This window comes from Rhagoletis pomonella, unplaced genomic scaffold, assembly GCF_013731165.1.
Source record: "Rhagoletis pomonella isolate Grant_MI unplaced genomic scaffold, Rhpom_1.0 Rhpom_scaffold_00012, whole genome shotgun sequence".
NCBI classification, from domain to species: Eukaryota; Metazoa; Arthropoda; class Insecta; order Diptera; family Tephritidae; genus Rhagoletis; species Rhagoletis pomonella.
Genome location: NW_023458566.1, coordinates 12,657,750 through 12,680,597, shown reverse-complemented (window position 1 = coordinate 12,680,597; position 22,848 = coordinate 12,657,750). Strand labels below are relative to the sequence as shown.

General features: G+C 33.5%; 2 protein-coding genes across 2 annotated transcripts in view; both read left to right on the top strand.

The window, feature by feature from the left end:
* Positions 1–4,194, top strand: part of LOC118747843 (protein nervous wreck) — a 22,708-nt gene extending 18,514 nt beyond the window's left edge. The window contains exons 8-10 of the mRNA XM_036482018.1: positions 1,920–1,945; positions 2,061–2,376; positions 3,642–4,194. Coding sequence (XP_036337911.1) covers positions 1,920–1,945; positions 2,061–2,376; positions 3,642–3,952 — 653 coding nt within the window. The 3' untranslated portion in view covers positions 3,953–4,194. The remainder of the gene's footprint in view (positions 1–1,919; positions 1,946–2,060; positions 2,377–3,641) is intronic.
* A 13,960-nt stretch (positions 4,195–18,154) lies between these two features.
* The window catches only part of LOC118747587 (protein nervous wreck-like), a 9,539-nt gene continuing 4,845 nt past the window's right edge, over positions 18,155–22,848 (top strand). The window contains exons 1-2 of the mRNA XM_036481639.1: positions 18,155–18,321; positions 18,421–18,446. Of these exons, the coding sequence (XP_036337532.1) occupies positions 18,155–18,321; positions 18,421–18,446 (193 nt within the window). The remainder of the gene's footprint in view (positions 18,322–18,420; positions 18,447–22,848) is intronic.

Below are 22,848 nucleotides of genomic sequence, written 5' to 3'. Positions count from 1 at the left end.
TAGGGGGGGCCTCGAGCACCCCCCTGCCCCTACCTGGCTACGACCATGTATATGTATGCACATAGCATTGATACGTTCATACAGTCGTATTACTCTGTGAGAGAGCCAAGGCGAGCCACAGTGATGCTGTGAGGAGCCAAAAATAGCTCACTGCTCTACTGGGTGCTTATACCATTCGAATGTCTACCGAATAGATTCATTTTGATTTTACAAAAAACTGCAGTTTATTAGATTTACATGTATGAATTATGGTTGCGCCTCAATTCCATGGGACTGGTTAGTTTCATAGACAAAATTGAGAAGTTCCTTTTTTAACTCTCTCAACCCTTGCCAACTTATCGTGACCCAAAATGGCTGAGTCGTATGTAGGTTAAAGTGAACTTAGCATCTATGAAAATGATTAATAAATGTTAACTATTCTTTATTTTAATGATAATTACCATTACACCGTGCGACAAAAACAAAAAAAATTTCAAAAAACACGAAAGAATCGATATACTCATGAAACTATGGGCCAAATATAGTAAAACTGCGTTTTTAGTTTTTCACTCTGACGTCAGGATTTTTTTTCAAAAGACTTGGAAATTTTAAAGGTATGATTAATTCAAAAAGTAAAAAAAAAAAAAATCAGTGCAATGAGAATAAAAATATGGGTATCTAATGAGAGAGAAAATTCTGTGGAATTTAAAACCAATAAAGCTTTTTAGTTTAAAAGGGCGAATAGGTATTGAAAATGTGCTTTTAAAAATTGTTTTAAGTTAATACAGTTTACAGGACGAAATTCGATGATAATTGCAAATTTTCTGGGCTATTTAAGGACAAAATTTGTAAGGAACATTTTCCATACCAATTCGTCCTTATGCCCAAAAAAATTTATTCTGCTATAATTTTACAGACTTTTTTCTTTTATATGATACCCTAATTTTTATCCTACATTGCACTGAATTTTTTAAATATTTTTTTTTAAATAATCATATTTTTTAAATTTCAAATTCCTTAAAAAAAAAAATCCTGACGTCAGAAAGAAAAACTAAGTACGCAGTTTAACTGTAATTTACCCATAGCTTCGCTAATATATTCAGTTTTTTGCGTGTAAAATTTACTGTCGCACGGTGTTATCAGTGTTGTCCTCCGCGATAATACAAATATGATTTCTTGCCGAAGATTTCCACATTTTTATGAAATTGTTTGCAAAGTTTCTTTTAAACCTTGACCATAATGTTCTTCAGGCAGGAAAATCAGAGCGATCAGGCAGGTGCTTTTACTTGAAAGGCTCCTCAGTGTTTAAAAATTTTGGTAGTTTTCCTTTATCGCGGGAACAATTTTACTTTTCACCAAGCACATACACTTTATACATATGTAGGTAGTTAGTTAGTATTGATTGAATTTTTCTATTGGGTTTGTGAGACAAAATTATAAAATAGATTTTTCAAAAAATATTAAAAAAAATTAGGAAAACGATTAAAAAATTTCAGCAAACAATTCACATTTAAGCATAACCAAATTATTCCAAATAAATTTAAAAGCATGTTTTATTTATCTAAATGTTAAGTATTTCTGTTTTACATTCTACAAATAAACAAAGCGACCCGTTGTAGTATTGAAATTTTACACATAATAAAACACAGAGCAAGATATTAGTGTATTTTTAACAAGTCAATTATATATTTATGAGCCTGTTTCTTATATGAACAAAAGAAATATCCTTGAAATTTCCTATATCGGTTCGCACTAATGTACATATATAAAAGTAGTGTTTTAGTGTATCTATGTATGTATGTTCCACAGCTGTTAATTTTTTCTCCTACAATTTTTCTTAATAAGCGGTTAATTAAACTAAATATATTTTTCACATAAAATATGAATTTCTATTGAAATTTGTTAACACTTTGCCCTTTTTTCTAATTTAATGCATTCAGTACTCATACAAGAGCCTGGAATGGAGGTAATTTTTTGCTAGCGTATTTGCTTTAGGGTTTCCATAGAGCGATTTAGAAATAAATTTTTTTTGTTTTGATATCTTAAACATACATACCTTCCTTCTTTCTACTCAATTTAAGGACGATATCAGCGACGATGGTAATCCGCCACCATCGCTGCCGCCACCGGCTTTAAATGTCGGCACCAGCAAGGAAGGTAATTCACTAAATTTAGGTATGGCACAAATAATTGTTACTGCCGCAACCCCAATGGTTGAAGACGGCACAGATAAATCTTTCCCTCCGGTAGGAGAGAGTGATGGCGGCAGTGCAGCTGAAGCTGCAGCAACAGCGAAAACTGCCAGCGGCGGCAATGACAAGGCTGTAAAGCAGAAAAAAGTGGAACCCAAACCAGTGGCACCAGCAGCAGCGGCCGATGAAAATGAGAATCATGAAGGTAAATTGGGAGAAGAGCAGCTCTTTTACAAGGAAGGTGTTGCAATGGAAAAATTAGGAGAAAGCATTGGTATATATAAATGGGTCAATCCATTTCAAACCAACCAACCAATGGTTGGAATCGACCAAATATTTGATTTGGTTGCATTTCGGTCTAAACTTTTATTTTATCAAAAAACGAAGTTCTGGCAAAGAAAAATATTTTTTTCGAAATTTCTCGTAAAATTCTAAATTTCTCAATTTCCGGGATTTTGCAATTGTTTTTTTTCTAAATCTCAAAATTTATGTATTTGTTATAGTTACAAGAACGGTTATCGTATTAAGGGCTATAAAAAATAAAATAAAAAAAATCCAAAATGCAAAAAAATCGTAAGTGCGAAAACTGACAAAATCGAATATTTGCTAAATTTTTTATAAAATACTTTCAACTTATCTTAAAAGATCCTGAAATTTTCAAGAAGATGCTATTTTGGATAAAAATTTTTGAACTTTGAAATTTTTTTGCAATCTCTAAATAAAATTACGTTGAAATTCTTAAATTTATTTTTAGTTTAAAGTTTATGACAATAAATTTTTTTTTCAAAAATTCACATCTTAAAAAAATACGTTCATGAAAATTAAGGCTACTTTTAAGATCAGTTAGAGGCATTGTACAAATTAGCTAAAATTTTTAAATAGGTAAATTTTTGATTTTACGTGTTTTAAATCTAAAATTTTTTTATATCTCGAATTTTTTTTAAATATCGAGCCCTAACCGCCAAAATAACGTAAGCGACATTTTTTTCAAAATTTTATTTTCGATGCAGAAATATTCCTAGAGCATCTAGATGCATTTCTGCATCAAAAATAAAATTTTGAAAAAATTGTCGCTTACGTTATTTTGGCGGTTAGGGCTCGATATTATTTTTTTTATTAAGGTCAACTCTAAAATTAGGCCGGAACCATTTTTGTAACTAAAACAGTTTTTGAGACATTCTAAAAATAAAATTGCCAAATCTTGGAAATTTTGAAGTTTTGAAATATTTTTTTTTTCCTTTGGCAGATTTTTGTTCTTTGATAAACAAAAGTTCTGACCAAAATTCATCCAAATCGAAAATGGTCAATTGCAAACATTGATCGATTTGACATGAATTGCCTGAAAATGGCTTTTATGTTTTACTCAGTAGTTCAATTAAAAATAAATATTGGTGTGTAATGAAAATGGTTATTTATACTAGTAATATTTGGGGTAAGAACTTGGTTTTAAAATTTCTAATACCTTTGCAGACGACACACACTCATCCGATCAGGATCCCGACTCCGAGGTAAAAACTCTGCAGGAAGCCGAAGATCCATTCAATGAAAAGGGCAGCGGTGATGCTGGCGACGGATTCGAGGCGAATTTCGAAGCACATTTCGATGCCAACTTCGATGATGCTTTCTCCGGCGGTGCACAATCTGCCGACATCAATGCCGAGCTGAGCGCTGATGATGTACAAACACCCAAGCAGGTGGTGGGCGGACGTGCAAGCATACCTGAGGAATTGGACTCAAATCAATTGGCACGATTGCAGAATCTAAAAGAGTCAAATGCTTAAACGCAGCAAATGAATAAAAGTGAAAAGCGTGAATGAGCAGTTGCATTTAAATACAAACATAGTACTCATAAAATACAGCAATGAAAATGCACAGTGGCAACAAAAAAACAAAAGAATATTAAAAGCGGATATGCAATGCGAAAAGTACAGCTGCAACTGAAAAGAAAGTTGCGAAATGATTGAAAAAAAATAAATAAAAAAAAGTACTTGTTGTACATACATACCTACCTACATATATACAGTTTGTAACAAAATTGAACGTAAAAAAATTTGTGAAGGCATATTGGTGGTGAATTTTGCATTTGTAAATGAAAAGCTTTGCCAACTAAGAGTCTTGAACGAAATTTTGTCTCCCCCCAAAAATTAGCATGTATGTTGGCAACTCTACCAACCAAAGGCTTCTACATAGTAACTAAAATGCTTCATAGCACACAAATAAAATAGATATTAATATTAAGAAATCTCACAGAAGTACTTAAAAGTGGAATGGTATTTAAAAATTGTTAATGTCATACTCGTATTTATATATTGTGTGAACGCAGCAACTTGACTGTGCTTCATTGGAATATCCAGATACCCGAAACACAAGCTAATACTCATACATATACATATATGTAAAACCTGCATAGATATACTTACATATTAATATATACAACTCCACTTTAATTGAACTATAATTAGGGGAAATGTTGCAACTTAATCTAAGTAAGTTAAAAAGTACTCATTACCTTTGTATTTTATTAATTTGCGTATAACTACTTTAGGGTGGTCCTTAAAAATATCTATATCGTAAGTTTGTATGGGGTACCAAATTAGTTTGTTTTACGTGCAAAATAAAAACCTCCCAGAAGACTTTAAAATTGTAAAAAAATTTTGGTGTCGCTACCAGGGTTCGAAAAAATTTATAAAAAAAAAAAAATTCCCAAAAATTCGGCAAAGTCTTGACTTTGACCAGCTATAATCTGGCATATTGAAACTGACTTATTTATTAAAAATTCATAAACTCGTTGAGTTATAGCTGGTCAAAGTCAAAACAGTAGCTACACTTGAAAAATTCTTTTAAATTTCTTACAATTTCTGGGTGCCTTTATTTTGTACGAAGAACCAAATAAAGGGGCGCCCCATGATGTTGATATTTTGAGGACTACCCTAATATACCCACATATATTTATATTAGTAAATTATGCACATAACTACAGTGGCATGCGAAGACCGTCAGCAAATTTTTTTTCATTGCTCTTTTTGTTGTATTTTCTATTATAAAATTTTGAAAAGAAAAATTAAAATTTTTTGTTTTGCACACAACTGTAGTTTTGGGTGTGTTAAAAATCACAAAAATGTACTTCAACAAATGTGCTTAAATATAGATATTCACACTTAAAATACATACAAACAACTATAAATTTATTTGTACACATATCGATACATACAGTGCGTGTACTAAAAAAAACAACTGAGAAAAAAAAAAACAAAAACGCCGATCTCTAGTAAAAGCCGAAAAGCCGCAAAACAACTAACGAAAATGCAATAAATACGAATGAAAAGCATAAAAACATTTAGTAAGAAAGAAAACAAAAAACAAAAAACAACTGCTACAGTCAATTGTTGTTTTAAAATTTAATAGCCAAGTACCTTCAGTGAAATATTCATTTGCCAATAGTTAATGCATAAATACATATGTACTTATAAACGTAATTGTATTTATATGTAGAAGCAGAAGCTAGTATACTAATTACATAAAAGAGCAGGTATTACTTAGTTTTGTTATTAACAAAATATTTAAATAAATTGTTAGCGAAATGTATGTAGACACATTTAGTTTAGGTTTCGTTTATACAAGTACATATTTAGAAGCCAGCTTTTCTTTTGGTTAAATTTAAATGTAAGCAGTTCGTTTAATAATTTGGCTACACTGTGCTTCGCAAAACTGAAAGCAAGAAAAAAATATTCAGCCTCATTGCGTAAAACGTAAATTAGGCTAAATTGTATGACTCGACCACATTGCTATTGTCTACTGTCGTGCTAAAATAAGTAAACGACGAAAATCGTCGAAAACTATACAGTGCTGCCAAGTTTTTCCATCTCAACACACTAGTCAAGTGGAAATTTTAGGCAATGACGCGAAATTTTCGATACGACTCGACTATCGAAAAACGACTTGCCTTCGCCACGACTGTCACATGAGGGTGATTAAAATTACTCGATTTTCAAGCCAACTGTGCTCGTTCAACAACAAATTGGAAATAGCACCCTACGGTCGTCATTATCCTACAAGGATTTAAGTGGCAATTTTCACTAAAATTATTTGTTTAAATCGTCACTTTTTTAATCTTAAAAGTGTCAATAAGAGCCTTTTGTAATGAAGACGATACAAATATTGTTTCTACACTGCCCTTTGTTTGGAAAAAAGTTATATAGACTACATTAGTCCTTCAACAAAAAACACAAAAATCGGAGTGGCGAACTTTGTGCAAAAATTAAGAAAATTCTGCAAATTTTCATAAAACGGTTATAGTTTTTTTTCACATATATGTACTGGGATTAATTTGGGTACGCAGTTTTGTAGCTTATTAAATTTTGGTAAATACAGGCCAAGTTTGAAGTCGCTAAGACTTACCGTTTATTTTTGAAATTTTTTTTCGTTGAAGATGTTGCTAATAAATTCGTAATTTATTTATCAAAATTCAATAAACTACTAAACTGCATACCCAAATTACTTATCTATACATACATATGACAAAATTGTAACAGGCCGATGTCTGTACTTTATTGATATTAAAGAAAAATTAATATAGGGGGTCTTTATTAGAGCAATAGAAGCCAAATGAAAATTTTTTAGAATTTTTGTCTATCTGTATGTTTGTAGGCGCGTCACTCGATGTATTACTGGACACTAAACTTAAAATACAGAAAGAAAAAAAAATAGAGAGTTGCCACTTGTTTGAAAATTGCAGTTTAAGTAAATTGATAAGATAAAATAAATATTGAAATATGGCTGTCAAATGAAAAAGGTTTAAGAAAGATTACAGCCGAAAATATTTTTGTGGAGGTTGCCACATGTTTGAAAATTTTAATTCAATTTATTTGATAAGATAAATTAATTAATTATTGCAATATGGGCATCAAATCGAAGAGTTTTAGGAAAGTTTACTTTCGGAAATATTTTTGAGGAGGGTTGCCATCTGTTTGAAAAGTTTCAATTAATTAAATAAATAAAATAAATGAAATATTAAAATACGGGCATCATACAATGCAAAAATTCTTTTAAGGCGCAGTGACGCACGCCGGGTATTTGCTAATATGTAATAAAAAACACAAAAAAGGTAATGAACATTTTAAAAATTTTGCACAAGACTACCAACTCTGATTTTTATGGGCTTTGTTGAAAGATGGGCGATATTTTTATTAAAATATGCAGCTTTTTTTTATACACAGCCGGAGTTTTAACGCAATTAATCAGTGCCCCTATTTTACCAGTAGTAAAACTTGACTTGCCATACACCGATGAAAATTTCCGGTGTGCGTGAATGTGTTTTGATGGCCAAAGAGCTCTAAATTCAAAATTAAAAAGAAAACATGAAAATTTAAGAAGCGCAATTCGAAATCTGATGCACGAAAATAGGCTATATTCCTCCGGCGTCGTTGCATACCATAAGGCATAAGCGATTTCACTAGCGATTCCCACAATTCTACTTCTTTTTCTTATTTGGCACTACAACCATTTGTCGGTTTGGGCTGAGATCAAAGAGCTTCGCCAGTTGCCACTCGCCTTTGCGGCTTTGGTCTTTCTGGTCTTGGTTGGTGTGTTCGCGGGCGCCTTACAATCCTAATGTAGAGTCTATAAAGGTACATACATATATATAGGCAAAAAAATATGTAGTTCTGTATGCTAAAAAATAATATTTTTGACATATCTTTCAAAATTCAGTGTTGCCCCTTTTGGTAGAGTTTATTCCCTTTGGTAGTTTTATGAGTGTCATGAAAATGGGTATAGGATATAATTTTAAGCGCAATTCAAGTCTCTCAATGCTCGTTGAGTCTTTGACTTTAAAATTTCCCCAGACGGGCCAATTCATTGTCATTCGACGAAATCCATCATATCAATCAATTTTAAATTTTTTATTAGTTATAAATTTTTGCATTTCAGCGACGATGTTTGTTTCGTTTTTTTGCATTTCAGGTGACGATATATAGGGCCTTTATTCTATACCTTCCATCTGCATCAGAAACTTGTTTCTCATATTAGAATCCGTCTGGGACTGTCATTACTGATGTGCATTCAAACTTTGCAATCAATAGAAAAAAGCGATTATAAAATTTCAATGAATTGACCTACCTCCTAACACTGATCTCATTTTACTGCCTTCAATATTAACTCTGACTAGTAGTCGTAGCTGTAGTCAACCTTTGTTTAAAAGTTCCAAGTTTATGAAGTTGGTACCTTTATTAAACACTTTGGGCTTTGTTAGAGGAGATGTTTCCATTGGATGGATTGTAATCCTTGGTGTTGTCAAAGAAATCTTACTTATATTAAAACCAGTTAAGATACTATTCACCGTTGGAAGAAGTTACCTTAATTAAGGTTTCCTAAACTAGAATCGATCTAGGCTGTTAGTCCAGGAACCTTTCTCTTCACCAAACTAATTGTTTCTTACTACGACTATAGTTTATCATGTTGTTGTTGTAACAGCATAAAAAATTCCCCAATCAGTTTTTGGGCCTGTTGCTGAAGTGACAGTGCTTGGCCAAATGTACGTCTGGGTCGTTCCGGTTACGTAGACCCGGCTAGGGCCGGTTTTGGTACTTCCACAGTAATCTTATTCCAACAAATTTTGGCAGACACTCAACCGAATTAGAACTTTTTGCATAGAGAAATCCGAGCCGAATAGCTTCCTGCTTCTCTTAGCCCATAAGGGACTAAAGACGGAAGATTCAAATACGTTCAAAGCACCACTTACAACACTTATACTTTGAAATATTTTACTGGATAGTTTGGTAAGAAAACCATTTTAGTGCCCCTTTTTGTCAAACCATTGAAACCGTTGTTTAAATAGTTTTCTATATGCCTAATATAAATATTTAGTGTCCATTATATAGAAAAAATATAGCATATTCTAGCAAACTATTTAAAACAAAAAAAGTGTTTTTTTTAGAATATTTTTTAGTGGCTGATTTTATTACTTACTTCATTCAAAAATAGTGTAAAGGCAGTGTCTCAACTGCTGAAGGTCAAAAAAATGTATTTGATTAGGTCTTACACGCATACACTTAGCAAAAAATTTAGTAAATATTTATGATTCATTTTTAGATTCATTTTGCCTATAAATAAATATTATTGAATGGTATTTTAGAGTTCATGAAAAAAATTTTATTAAGCCTTATTTATGTACTTGTGTACATATGTGTATGTGTGTGTTTTTTATTTTATTCACTTTAGTCGTTAAAATATTCCATAATGCTGAAGATAAATATTTACTCTCGCAACTCACCAGAAAAAAACCAAAGAAATATACGAAGAAACCATTTATTGTTCACTTAAATAATAAACTAAATGCCAATTTTTGGTGCAATATACATACATAAATTATATCATTATAAATCATACATTCGCCAATTGTGAGAATCCAGTACATACTTGTATAAACATTTAACAAAAATCATGCAAGCGTTCATACTACACTTATTACGTATATACAATTCATATAAACCACACGAAATTGTCTAATCAGCAAAAATAAAAAAAAAAAAATTCGTATCATATGTAAAATTGTTGCACGCACACACCAAAGTACTCTAATTTAGCATAATTTATTGCCAGTATTAATGTTCGAAAAAAAATTTAAATTAAATGTGTTAATAATAATTTATGAGAAAAAAAAACCTCAAATTTGCTGTTCTGCGAAGTTCTATTCTGTTGTGTTTTCTATTGCATTAACTATTTAATAAAAAAAATATTATGAAAATATGTATGTAAATCTGAAAACTATATCTACATAATAAATAACTTCTAATAGCCTGAAATGTAAAGAAAAACTTAAAATATAAATAAATGAACTCAATAAATACATAACTCAATAAATGAAAACTGTATTGCAAAGGTGCGGTAAACTGTGTCAATGACTCAAATGAAAGCTTATTTGCTATGTACATAAATACATACATATTTAGTACTACATACGTACATACATGCGTACTGTTGTTATGATTACCGAAGGATTCAGTGATATTTTACGGAAAATTAGTTTATTCTGTTGATCCGCTCCGCAGCTTTTGTAAAAATAACGACTTGCATATATCCGTTTTACAAATACATACTACGAAGAATTGAAAAATAAAACTAAAGAATTTGCATAACCATTCATACACTCATACATAGACTACATACATACATACATAGATAACATACTTAATATAGAGACAAATCTCGATGCTGCATCTGTCAGCAATAAGTCACAGAAAACCCTTTCTAAAGCAAATAAACATTTCTTTCAGCAATAAATTTTCAAGTAACTACCTAAAGTAATACATAATTTGTGTTTTATTCAAAAATCAAATTTTTTTTTCACAACTGGCACTAGTTTCCCATTTATGTAACGCCTTAAAATACTGAGTGTCTGTCAAATTAGTTTATTAGTATATGGAATATCGTCGGATAGAAAAGTAGATCGAGGAGAAACACAAAAATTAACGTCCAGTCATGGTTAAGTTCTCAACAGAGCAAGGAAAATACAGTAAAGTCCACTTAAGTGTGTTTCGCTTGAAAGTCTCTGCTTCAATTACGCTGTAGGGAAAACCATAAGTTTTGACGCAAAAACACGCAAAAACACGCCGAAACACGTAAACTTGTTATTGGGTTGTAAATTATGGATCTGTTTACCCTTTTTTCCAGATCAGGTATTTTTTAGAAACATTAAAAAGGAAAATATAAAAAAAAAAAAATCTTTCGTTAAAGCCTATTCTTTTGCCAAAATATCAAGCTACTGTCGATGAAAATCGATGGATAAATAAAATAGGTTTGTATTTCCAAAGGAAAATGTGCAGTAATTTTTGTATGAAATAGGAGCTGGAAATAATGCCACTTATACGCCGTGGAGGAAGAACACCATTTTCCATGTTACATAAAATTAGACATTTTTTTCATTCGCCATGCAAACGTGAAATAAAAATATCTTGGGCAAATGCCCTCTTCTAGAAAAACGGTATAAGGCTTTAAAACTGCATAACCGAAAAAAATATAAAAGAACCGTAACTTCAGAGATTTTTCGTAAGTTTAAGGCTTTTAAGGCGACGACCGTAAATTTTATCCGTTCGGAAACAGGGTTAACATGGTCTAATGTGACATGACGCGACTGTCCCGCACTGTTAGAATTTCGAAATTGAAAAATTGATTTTCGCTCCACCCTAATGTGTATGTACATAATAAATAGAAAAACTGAGAAGTTTACTTTTGAATGGGTAACATCAGAATTTTTTAACTAAACTAAGTAATTCTTTAGTAATATTTGGGATTATGTAAATTGTCGTAAGCTCCGTTGGTAGGGAAGTGATAAATAAGTTCAAACTTACGTCATGCGGAACACCTGAAGGACGTTATGCTTTCAGGTACAACTGGGTTCGTGATTATACATATGTACTTACGTAAGCTTTGGAGCTTATACACATTTCGCTACATTACTTTAAGCTGCATATGCCATGAACTCATTGGTTTGTGCATTCGATAAATGGTAAAAAGCTCGGTAAGCCATAAGTCCTTTAACTTTATAGGAAAATCAAAGTTTGTAAAAAAATTCCTCAATTTCATAGTGGTATATAAATAAGAAAAGAGATGAATTCTATCCTCAAAAGTGCAGAAAAATACACAAAACATGGTTCCGAATACTCTGCTGATTTTTAATCTTGGAGTTACTGAAACTTTTTCACAACAAAACGAGTTCTGATAGGCACACTTGCAATATCTACTTAGAGCATAATTTTGTTGGATACGGGGCTAAATTTTAGATCGATAGAGCGAAAGGGTCGTCAAGGGCTTGCTGAATAATTGGAAAAACTTTCTTTTTTTCTGATTTTTCTTGGTCCAGGATCTCTCATAATATAAAAATATTGACCTTTACGGCATTTATTTTTTAAACAAATTTGGAATTTTGTTGTGAAAAAAATCTATTGCCCGCAAAGTTTATGCGCTAATTAGCAGACCAGTTTTAATTCCAAAAAACGAAATGAATTTCTGTAGACAGCCAAAGCCTTTATTTAAAATTTTATTCTGCCTTAATTACTTTAGTAAAAAAAGGTAGACAAAGGTGGCGTTTGAACTTTAATTTTGTTAAAGCGATGTCGAATGTCTCATAAATATTTCACAAAAGACTTGCAGGATTTTCATATTAAATTTCCTTAACACTGGCACTAATCTCATTTTACAAACGAATCTATCACAACAATGTAAACACCAACCATTCCTATGGCAATGAAAATTAATATTTAATCCAACCCACCACTGGACAACTGGAAATTGACGCACTGCAGCAATGCCAAATCCCATTTTGCGGCGAAAAGAATAAACATTAACCAAAAGGCAACATTGTGTCAACAAAGCAGACAATGCCGCGATCATTGCCACCTCTGACACATCGACGCCAAAGTTGTGCGAAATAATTTTATACGAAGTAGAGACTCTTTGCCCTTGTCAAAAATGAACATTTTAATATCCTGTAAATTTAATGTGGCTGCGTTGATGACAGGGTGCGCGCTAAATGAAGTTTATATGCAAGAGAGTATATATATATGTGTGTACATACATACTTAGCGGATTCAGGGTAAGCGTAGGCAGGGAAGGGTGTGAAGAATTAGGAAAAAATATAATGATACAAACATTTCTATTCTTTGGTCTGTCATACAAATATGCAACAACAACAACTCTATTTCAATATGCTTATCATGGCCAGCTTGCCACCTCTATATATATATATATATATGTATATTTTTTAATACACACATAAATATGCAAGTCGAAAATGCCAAATATTGCACTGAAATTAAATAAATCAATTACCGTAGTACAATCATAAAAGTGAACCTGAAACTATAACTATTTAATTTGCGAACTATCTAATTAGTACAGAAGCGATGTACAGAAGCAATAAACTAATTCCAGTGGAAAGTGTTTATTTATCTGTATCGAAATTAATGAGGCCTGGAAATAAATAATGAAATCAAGGTACCTTGGGTTCGTAAACAATTTTGATCAAGTGGATTTAACTGGACCAAAATTTAGGCAAAAGGTTGTTTTTTCTGCTTGATTTTCGATTTAGTTCCCTAGGCTTCTTAGACACTGTGCCAAGTACATATTATGTTTTGTATCAATATATATTTGGTATCATACATATATATTTTGTATTAAGATTAAGATCTTGTAGGAGCTAGTCCACTTAAGAGAAACTTTTGCGATGATGTCAATCTGAAAATGACCGTGCAAGTTTCAATCTCACAGATTTGTATCTGGTGAAATCAGCTTGACCGCCTCTAGGCCATATTGCGTTTGCAAATACCCTGATTTTTGTCCAGTTGGGTAAAGGTAGTTCACACGTTATCAAAGGTACTTGTTTTGGGCGCGTCTGCTAACACCGGGCGCCTAAATGCACGCTATGTACTGTTGCATGTGCGAAAATATTCTTCATCAAATTTAGGAAATTTTTGCACATGCACTTCTCAACTGCCATATAATAAAATTGTCTTTCTTTCTCTGAATCTTCCTTCAAACTGCTGCCTTCCACTCACTCATATTTTGAGGGAAAGCGAGTATAAAAGGCTAAATTAAACACGATATTAAGAGCTAGAGTAAGAGTGACCTGTATACTTCTAACTTAGTCTCTCTAGCGCTTTCTACCTATACTTCATAGAACCTTATGGCATTAAGTAAGGCAACTAAACGTAATAAATTTGTGAAATAACGCCACATTTCCCTCCTAAGCGTTGAAATTTGACTACAGATTTCTGTCTTGAATTGAAATCAACTAATTGGCTCTATCAGAAAGCACAGGCGAATGCCCCTAATATAAAGCCAAGTACACGATGGAGAAAATGTATGTGTTAGACTTAGACAAAACTCTCGTTAGCTCTACGAGAGACTCACCTACACAGTCTACCGTCCTACTATGATTTACGCCGAGCCCTCTGTTTAAAGCTCACTTAATCGTCACATTCAGTTATATAAGATATCCAGGGCTCCACATCCTGCGGTCCCTGCCCTGTAGCATATCGGTAAGAGGAAACAACCATACTAAGTACCCCTGCCCGGTATGGTGGTACTGCTTCACTCTAATGCAACTTTGGGGATAAGACCAACTAGTTTCGTTTTAACTCAAAGCTTACAAACAAAAGTTCCCTAAATGTGAAGAAGGGCGCTTCCTTAAGTCACTTTTCGATTATGTGCAGAGCGGGATTAATTGAACTGCCCTTACTGTAGGCGTGGTAGTCTCTTTTATTAACGATCCCGAAAAGTCACTCTTCTTATACACTGAGAAAAAAGTTTACTGTCGTCAAGTAAATATGCTTCGCTCAATACATGAAATACAAAATCATGTGTTGAGAGAAATATATTTAGCTGATGTTATTCTGAGTGTAAGCAGATAGTCTGCCTCTCCGAGTATTTAACCGAACACGAAGAGAGATATATTTGCTTGAAATCATTGGGTGGAATGTGGAAATACTCCAGTTCAGAAAAATTTACTTTTTGATTTATTTATTGTGTTTGATTTATATATAGCCTTGACCTCAGAAGAAAGAGTAAACATATTACTTAACATAAACGTAACGGCCAATAGAAACAACATAAAAATTTTAATTTTTTCAATTAGTGGAAAATAAGGGAACATGTTTAGCATATTGGCCAATTTTAAACTGGTGAAAATTTAATCGGGTTTAGACTAAGAAAGTATTTAGCGATAAACCATACACCGATATGTACATACACAAATATACAACTCCATATAAAGACTCGTTAAACAAAATAAGCTATGATGTGCGGAGTTCGTCAGGCTAACTGGCTTTTCGGAAAACGAGCCTAATAGTTTGTGTTGCATTTACACAACAAAATTGTTAATCAGTTAACGCATACATACACACACATTTGTATACATATGTTTGTATGTGTACACGACCGAAGAGACAAATGTTGGTTATACGCTTGGTGGAGCATCTCGTTCGTGCCGATAGGGCAGCACAAATAGCAAAATAAAGTGCGCTTAATTTAACACACTCAGACTGATACTGCGCTATACGTACACATGCAACCGCCCCCTCCACGCACACATTAACACATACATACATATAGAGACAGTACAGGAATGCACTAACTACTTGCATTTCCATTCTTGGCTTTCGCGCGTATAAGTGACTGCGCGCGTGTGTGTGCGTGAGTGTGCGTGCATGTGACGCGTGCGTGTTTTTGTGTTTAAATGCAATTGCAAAATCTCATTTCCGCTAATGTCACAATTTCCACAACAACTACTGCAAATGAAATGAAATGCGCTTCCAACAACAAACAAAACCAAAAAAAAAAGTAAACAATAATAATAACAGCAAGCAAATAATGACAATAACAATGATGGTAGTTACAAATACCTCTACAAACAAAACGACTAACGACGATTACAAAAACAAGTAAAAACAAAAACAAATCGTGATTATAATGACAACATTGATGGCGAGCGGGCGAGTGCCATTTCTGGTATGACAATAAAAAAATGGCACAATGCAAACTATATTGTAGTGAAAACAAAAATCAGAGCTAGTTAAAGGTAAGTTCGTAATTAAGAAAGGGAAAAATGAAATCACTTTGCTGTCAATCAATAAAATAAAATAGCTGTGCTTTGGTAACATACAATCCTATATATGTATATAAATCTAAAATATACTGCATTGCAGACAATGAAATCACACAAATCGATTGCATCAAAGCCGTCTAGCAATCACTAGGGAAATTTGCTTGATTTAATTTTTTTTTAAATAAAAAAAATTTCATTAGACTATTTTCAAAAGAAATAAAGCACGAAGGATTGAAATAGAGTATAAAGGATTGAAAATTCACCACCACCACAAGCAAAGCACATGGAAGAGCTTCTCCAGACCACTCAGTAAAAATTTAATCTCAGAAGCAAGCTTTCGTTTTGTTGATACATCTGCTCTGCAATCCGCATTTTATTTCTTATTTTTGCTCTTGTTTGTTATTGTAGGCGCCTAAGCGATGTTGACCTGGTCTAACATGGTCTGTTGTTTCTCTTTTAAGCCAACGGAGTCCAATTGGATATATCAACTTAACCCAAGTCCTTTTCCACACGCGCTCTTCCATAATTTATATATACCCTGACGTCAGACTAGGTCTCCGAGTTTGGCTTCCAAAAAATTTTCGCCAGCGTAGTTTTCCAGCAGGAGCAAGATCTTGAACGTGGAATTGTTTTCTGTTTCTTCATGGAATTCCTCATCGCGGTAAATACTGTTCCACGGGCCTCTGAGAGTCGAGTGCCGAATATACAAGCTGGCTGCTGTGGTTGCAGCTTTTCTACGTTGATTATTCCATGCAATGCTGGATGTAAAATAGAACCTTAAACCGAATAAAGTTCCAAATGAGTTGGAATGTTGAGGCAACAGTAGGAAATGGGTATAGTCGTGCAACAGTAACTGCATACCCAGAAGCCCTACTATGCACCATTCCACGCCACGTTTTTATCAATGAATCTGCGTTCAATATTTTTCTACATATAAATATTATATAGATAGCTTGCAACAATATAGAAATTATTCGAAATAATGAATTTTGAGTGCTTTTAGCCAACCAATCTTTCAACAGTTTGGCAATATTTTAATTTAGCCCAAAAGGCCCCAAAACAAATTGGTTACGTATACGCAGGGTAGTCCATCATTGGTTGTTTCGATAAGTAAACGCATACACAGTGCTGCATACTTATATATTTACATACATACTTATACCCTTGAGATATACATACACAAAATGAAAAAAAAAATCCGCTTCTCAGTTGACTGCGGAATAGTATAGAAAGTAGTTATACGAACAAACAGTAGAAACTGGATATGTGAGCTAATCATAATACTTCTTCTAAAAGATGAAAGGGTATGTTTTTCTTATTGATGATGTGGTAAAAAAATTAGATAAATATCATAAGAAAAACCCAAATTTGTTCAGAATATTTGAAAATAGACACAGGTTGAAAAGCTAGTAGCTAGCAGCGATGCTAGGGGTTTGGGGGAGACTTCTTCGAAATACTGAATATTTCTGTATTGAACAGTTATACCGAAATCTTGCTGCTGTTAGCAAGGAATTTTGGATTTTAGATGTTGCTATGATCAGTGAACAAACCTATGTGCTACTAATGAGGGCACAATCAGGCTATATACCTCCTCCGGAAAAACTTTCGGTTGAAGTTTGCTTCTCGAGGGTATTGGAGGAGCAGAAAGATAGTCGAGAAGAAGGCCACTGAAATTTTTTCTAACTACAACACCTAAAATAGAGGAGATTTTGAAGAGCTGAAAGAAAGACATAGTCAGATGCCCAAATTATTCCTTACTAACATAAATATTCTTTTGATATAGTTTTAAATTTAAAACATTTTTTTTACCAAAACAAATACCTTTAAATTGTAACCGAAGTTAACAAATACCATTCACCGAGCTTCAACTGTATGTCCTTCCGAATAAATTACGGCACAAATACACACACACATACATAAATACAAACTCATCCATTTGCAATCACGCTGCCGCTGCATGTACTTAAGTTTGTGTATGCACGCGCGCGCTACTGTTTATCGCGATGCGGTGGAAATTAATAAAATTTTCATGTGCCAAATAATTACAATTAACATGAGTTCTTAATTAAGTGTGCGCCTCGTTGCGTCGCGCACCGCATGCCACATCCTTTTGCACAGTGCGCTGACAATTTTCGAGCCGGCATATGCCCACAGTTGTGGGCATTGTTACGTTGAAACCGAGTGTCTGACACCCACTACCTGCACCGCTGCCAACGCTTCAGTGCCATATTGTAGAGGTATTTATGTAGAGCTGAGTGTTAATTTTTTTTTGTTTTTTTTTAGATTTTTTTGCACCTTTTTGAGTTCTTTTTTGGTGTCGAGCTGTGCTTGGTTGGTGTGCATTTGCCTGGTTGCGTTCACTCGACGCGGTTCGTTAGGCCAAATGACGCAGTGGGCTGACTGCCAACCAACCAACCAACCAACCAGCCAGCCAACCAGCCAGCCAACGAACCAACAATCCACAAAGCAGGTTAGCATCAGCGGTTCGCTAGTGCGGGTGTGGGAGCTGTACATACTTATTTACCATGTGCAGCGTTGCGCTACAGGAATGTATGTATGTAGTTATATGTGCATGCGCTTGTGTATGTATGTATATAAGTGTTTATGCGCTTACGCCTCTCACTCTTTTCTTGCGTATTTGTAATTAAGCGCCTTTAGTAATTTGTTCAATGCATGCGGGTCGCAAATACCTTTGGACATGGTAAATACATACATATATAAGTATGTAAAAAAGTAGGGACCGGCGGCGCGCTTACTCCTTCACCCTTTTTTTAACTTTGGCTTAATTTAGATTTTTCCATTTAAAGAGAAATTTTAATTTTGTATTCATTAAAATAGAAATGAATTGAAATGCTATAATGACGTACCGCGTACGAGTACGTTGAGTGTGTCAATGCTAAACGAAAATAAATGTTAAGTAATGAGAAATAAATGAAATACTAAATAGTACTACAATAACAACAAAGCTTTTGTGAAATCAAGTTGAAAAGAAAAAAAATAATTTTAGTGAATCTAAAAGTGCAACGCTTACGGTAAGTAGGAAGTGTGAAATAAATTTGCTTTTTTTAGATGCCTAGGGTAATAAATCTCGCCCTTATGACGAGCAGTGTTACGTTTCCATTCAAAATGATGCTAAATATCAGAAAAAAATGATCGAATTTTGAATTTTGAAGATACATATGCTAGTAGTTAAGCGCAATGTGGAGTAGAGAGGGGGATGAGCCTGAAGTGCATGGGTGCTGAAACCTTTGGGGTACCTGGGAGATAAAGCGTGCATAAAGATAAGGTGATTGCTCAAATTTGTTAACGCCGCAAAAACACTGGCTTGTATAGGAGGGGAGGTGAATGAGGTTCCTTGCGGTATGCGCTCGATTGAGGGCCTAAGTGTGCTGATGTGTATACCGGCAGCCACTTTAACCTAATCGTTTGCTGCCTTCCAATACTGCTAAGTGTATATTTATTCCGGCTTGGTGTCTTAAGAAAATTAGCGTTGAAAGTAAATCGGTTAAAGAAACTTTAAAGACCGTATATGCCACATTCTGCACTCAAGCCTGTTTTGCAGGTTCGCTTAGAAGGGGAAAAGTGATACGAAATTGCAATGGCTTGGTACAAATTTAATTTAACCTTAGATACTGTGAACCACACGCCTACTGTGATTACCTTACTTATGTGGCTTCCGTTGGCATATATAATTGCATTTTTATTTAATTTAGTTCTAGGTACGGAAGTAATTATAAGCAGATACTACTATGAATAAAACTGCTAATAAAAAAAAACAGTAATGGATAAAAATATTATATAAATACTACTACTTAAATAAACTGTGTTCGCTTATAAATATACATAAGTACGTATGTATGTTTGAATGAGACCACCTAGCAAGTATCCAATTCACCGTTGTAATAATATTTGCACCAAACTACGAACATATGTAGTTAGGTATCTATGTATAGATTACATAAAATTGAGTGCACTACCAGAAGCAGCGCAGAATTTTGTTTGTATAAAAATTGCTAATAAAAAGTTGATGGCAACAAGAGCCAGCCATGTACGTACCAGGTGGGATGGCGGGAACTGTGTTGAAATGACAAATGAAGTGACGAGCTGACAGATACTAGACACCAACATTTACTGTATATTTAGTTGCTTGGTAGCCGAGCAGGTGAGCTATTAAGTCTGTGAGTAGTCGCAGTTACTTACGTGGGTGAAGCTGAAATATCGAATGACAAGTGGAAAGGATGATAAGTGGAGGTGCAACTATGTTTTATGAATATATATAGAAGGGGCACATATACTTATATAAACATACATACATATATGTTGCTAAAAATACATCCATACACTTATGTTCATATGTACATATATACATGTGTGAAAGTATTTATGTAGAAATGGCACTTACAGTAACGGCAGGGTGTCAAGCAACGGAAATAGCATTCAAGTTTATGCAATTAAATCGCGTATTTCTATTGAAAATACATACATATATAGTGGGATGAAAGTAATGAACAACACACAGATATTCGCACATAAAAATGTGACATTTTAGCAATTCAGCAGCCCTGGCGTTTCAAGTAGTTGCAGATGCTGAGTTGTTGATTGGTTTCCTTTTTTTTCCACGGATTATGGCAGTTAAATCGATCGGGTTTTATACTTGTTCAAATACTTAAGAGGAATTGCCAATTTGTTGTTAACTGTACATTGGATTTCGTGGATTCTTTTAATGGATTTGTACCTTGAAAGGGACACCAGTAAAATGTAAACCCGAAATTCGTAAATAGTTTGGAAAAACCTAATTAAAGAGGTAGTGTGTTCTACCAAGCAATGTCAAGCAACTATACTAAATTTTTTGTTTATAGAACACACTCTCTCATCATATAAATTACGAGTAAATGCCTACGACACTGTGCAGTGGTGAAAAATTATCTATCATTATCAATCTATTTTGTTTTGTTTTTCTATTTGGCAATGTTTTTATTTCCGCTCTATTTCTTTCATTGAACCTATTAAACTGGACATTAATAATCGCAAATTAAGCAGGAATTGATAAAGTAATCCTATCTGAAACATAGTATTTGAAACACTACTGCAGTGCCGGCAAAACTCTGCTTGATAACCAACTAATATGTACATATGTATGTAAGTATTTCAAATTACGAGTAATATAACGCATTCAAAAAGTTGAGTATACGCCATGCGGTTCGGTTGGTGGTGCAACGCAGCTACCATTGCGGTCAGCTGAATAAGTTAGGTGACATTTTGACCAGTTTTGGCTATTTTTCTTTTGTTTATTTAATGTATATTTTTTTTTATAAAAGTCTAGCACATTGCATAGCCAGAATCACATAAATCCAATTCAACACCTTTAACAATTACACTAACAAATTTTAAAATTTTTATGCAGAATTTTTAGTAAAATTTTAGGTATGCAGTTTTAAAGCCCATTAAATTTTAGTAGCTACTTTAACCTAAATTTCTAGACGCCAGAAAATTCCGTTTTTAATATTTTTTTTTTGCTGACACACATATGGCCCGGTTTTGGTTAAAAATTTTTTATTATCTACTATTTACAATTTTTATGTAAACAAAGTTTATTATTTACTTAAAACCATATAAATCCAAGTTTTAAACTTTGTTCAATACTTTAAAAGAATTCAACTAACTTTTTTGATTTTTTGCAATTTTTCTTCAAAAAACAAAAAAGTCAACGGTAAGTCTTAGCTACTAAACGCGAACACTTAATTAAAGTAAATTTTAATGGACTATGTAACTGCATACCCAAAATGTTTCTAAGAAATCGAATTAAAAGCATACAATTTTTACGATTTTTTTTAAATTGCACACAGTTTGAAACTTCGGTTTATACGGTTTTTGTAAAAGAATAAAATATATTTTTATAAAAAAAATTAAAATTAAATAGTAATAAAAGTAGTAGCCATAATTTGTCAATATGTAGGTGGCGTATCATTCCGATAAGCACCATAGGCAATTTATATTTTACGGCTAAATGACATCAAAATAAAAGTTAAAAAATTTAGCATTTTAGTATGACGAATAACAATTTTTGTATATGCAAGAACATATTTTAGTTTAACTACATACATACATATGCACATGCGTACCTACATAGCCTTTAGTTATCTATCCATATTACATTATGATCCATAGTTACAACGTCAGTCAAAGATAAGCCGCATCCAGTTGGTTATAGCTTTAGGAAATGTAATAAATTCTGTTGAGCCGCAGCATGCAGCCATGTATATATAGGTATATATGTATGTATAAGCCAGCATATCTCTGCGTATAGTTCGCTCCCACAGCAGCTAAGGCTCTCTACTTTACAGACATAACTAAAAAAGCAGATACGTTTTTAACTATAAACCTATATGTATACGTTTGAGAGCTCCATAAGTGATGGCGTTTACTATGACGTCATGAGTAATTCACTACGCTCCTCGTATTGTTATATATAGCGACAGCAAAATTAAATATCGCATAGGCAGAGGGTGAACGAGACACTACGAGTATTGTAAACATTTTGAGGTTGTTTGGTAGAAGGGATGCTGGTGCTTTACTGTTGGCTGCTGTAAATTATTTTTCATTGGCGAGCATATTAATCATATAAAGCCTTCGTTAAGCAAAATTAAAAGGTTAGAATAATGAGCACGAAAGTTTATTTGAATAAGAGAGCACACAATAGGAAGTCGTCTATCAGGGCACAGGGTGTACGCCATCACTCATACGCCGTGTTGGCTGCACGCGAATGGTATTGGCCTAAGAGAAGCGAAACGGTAATTTCTCTTAAACTGATTGCTAAGCTACATATATGAGAGCATGGCTCAGCCAGCTTACACAGCATCCTATAGCAGTGCTGGGTGGCAAAATATTCTCACTATGCCGAGGGGGTTTGATAAAAAAAAAATACTTTTAAGCCGAAATACACACATTTATGTACGCTTTTAACCTAAACCCAAGATATATATATGCAGGCATAACATTTTTTATACATACATATGTATTCACTATATACATATATTTATCTTGTATCTATTACAATCGCTGTGCTTTAGGTATATT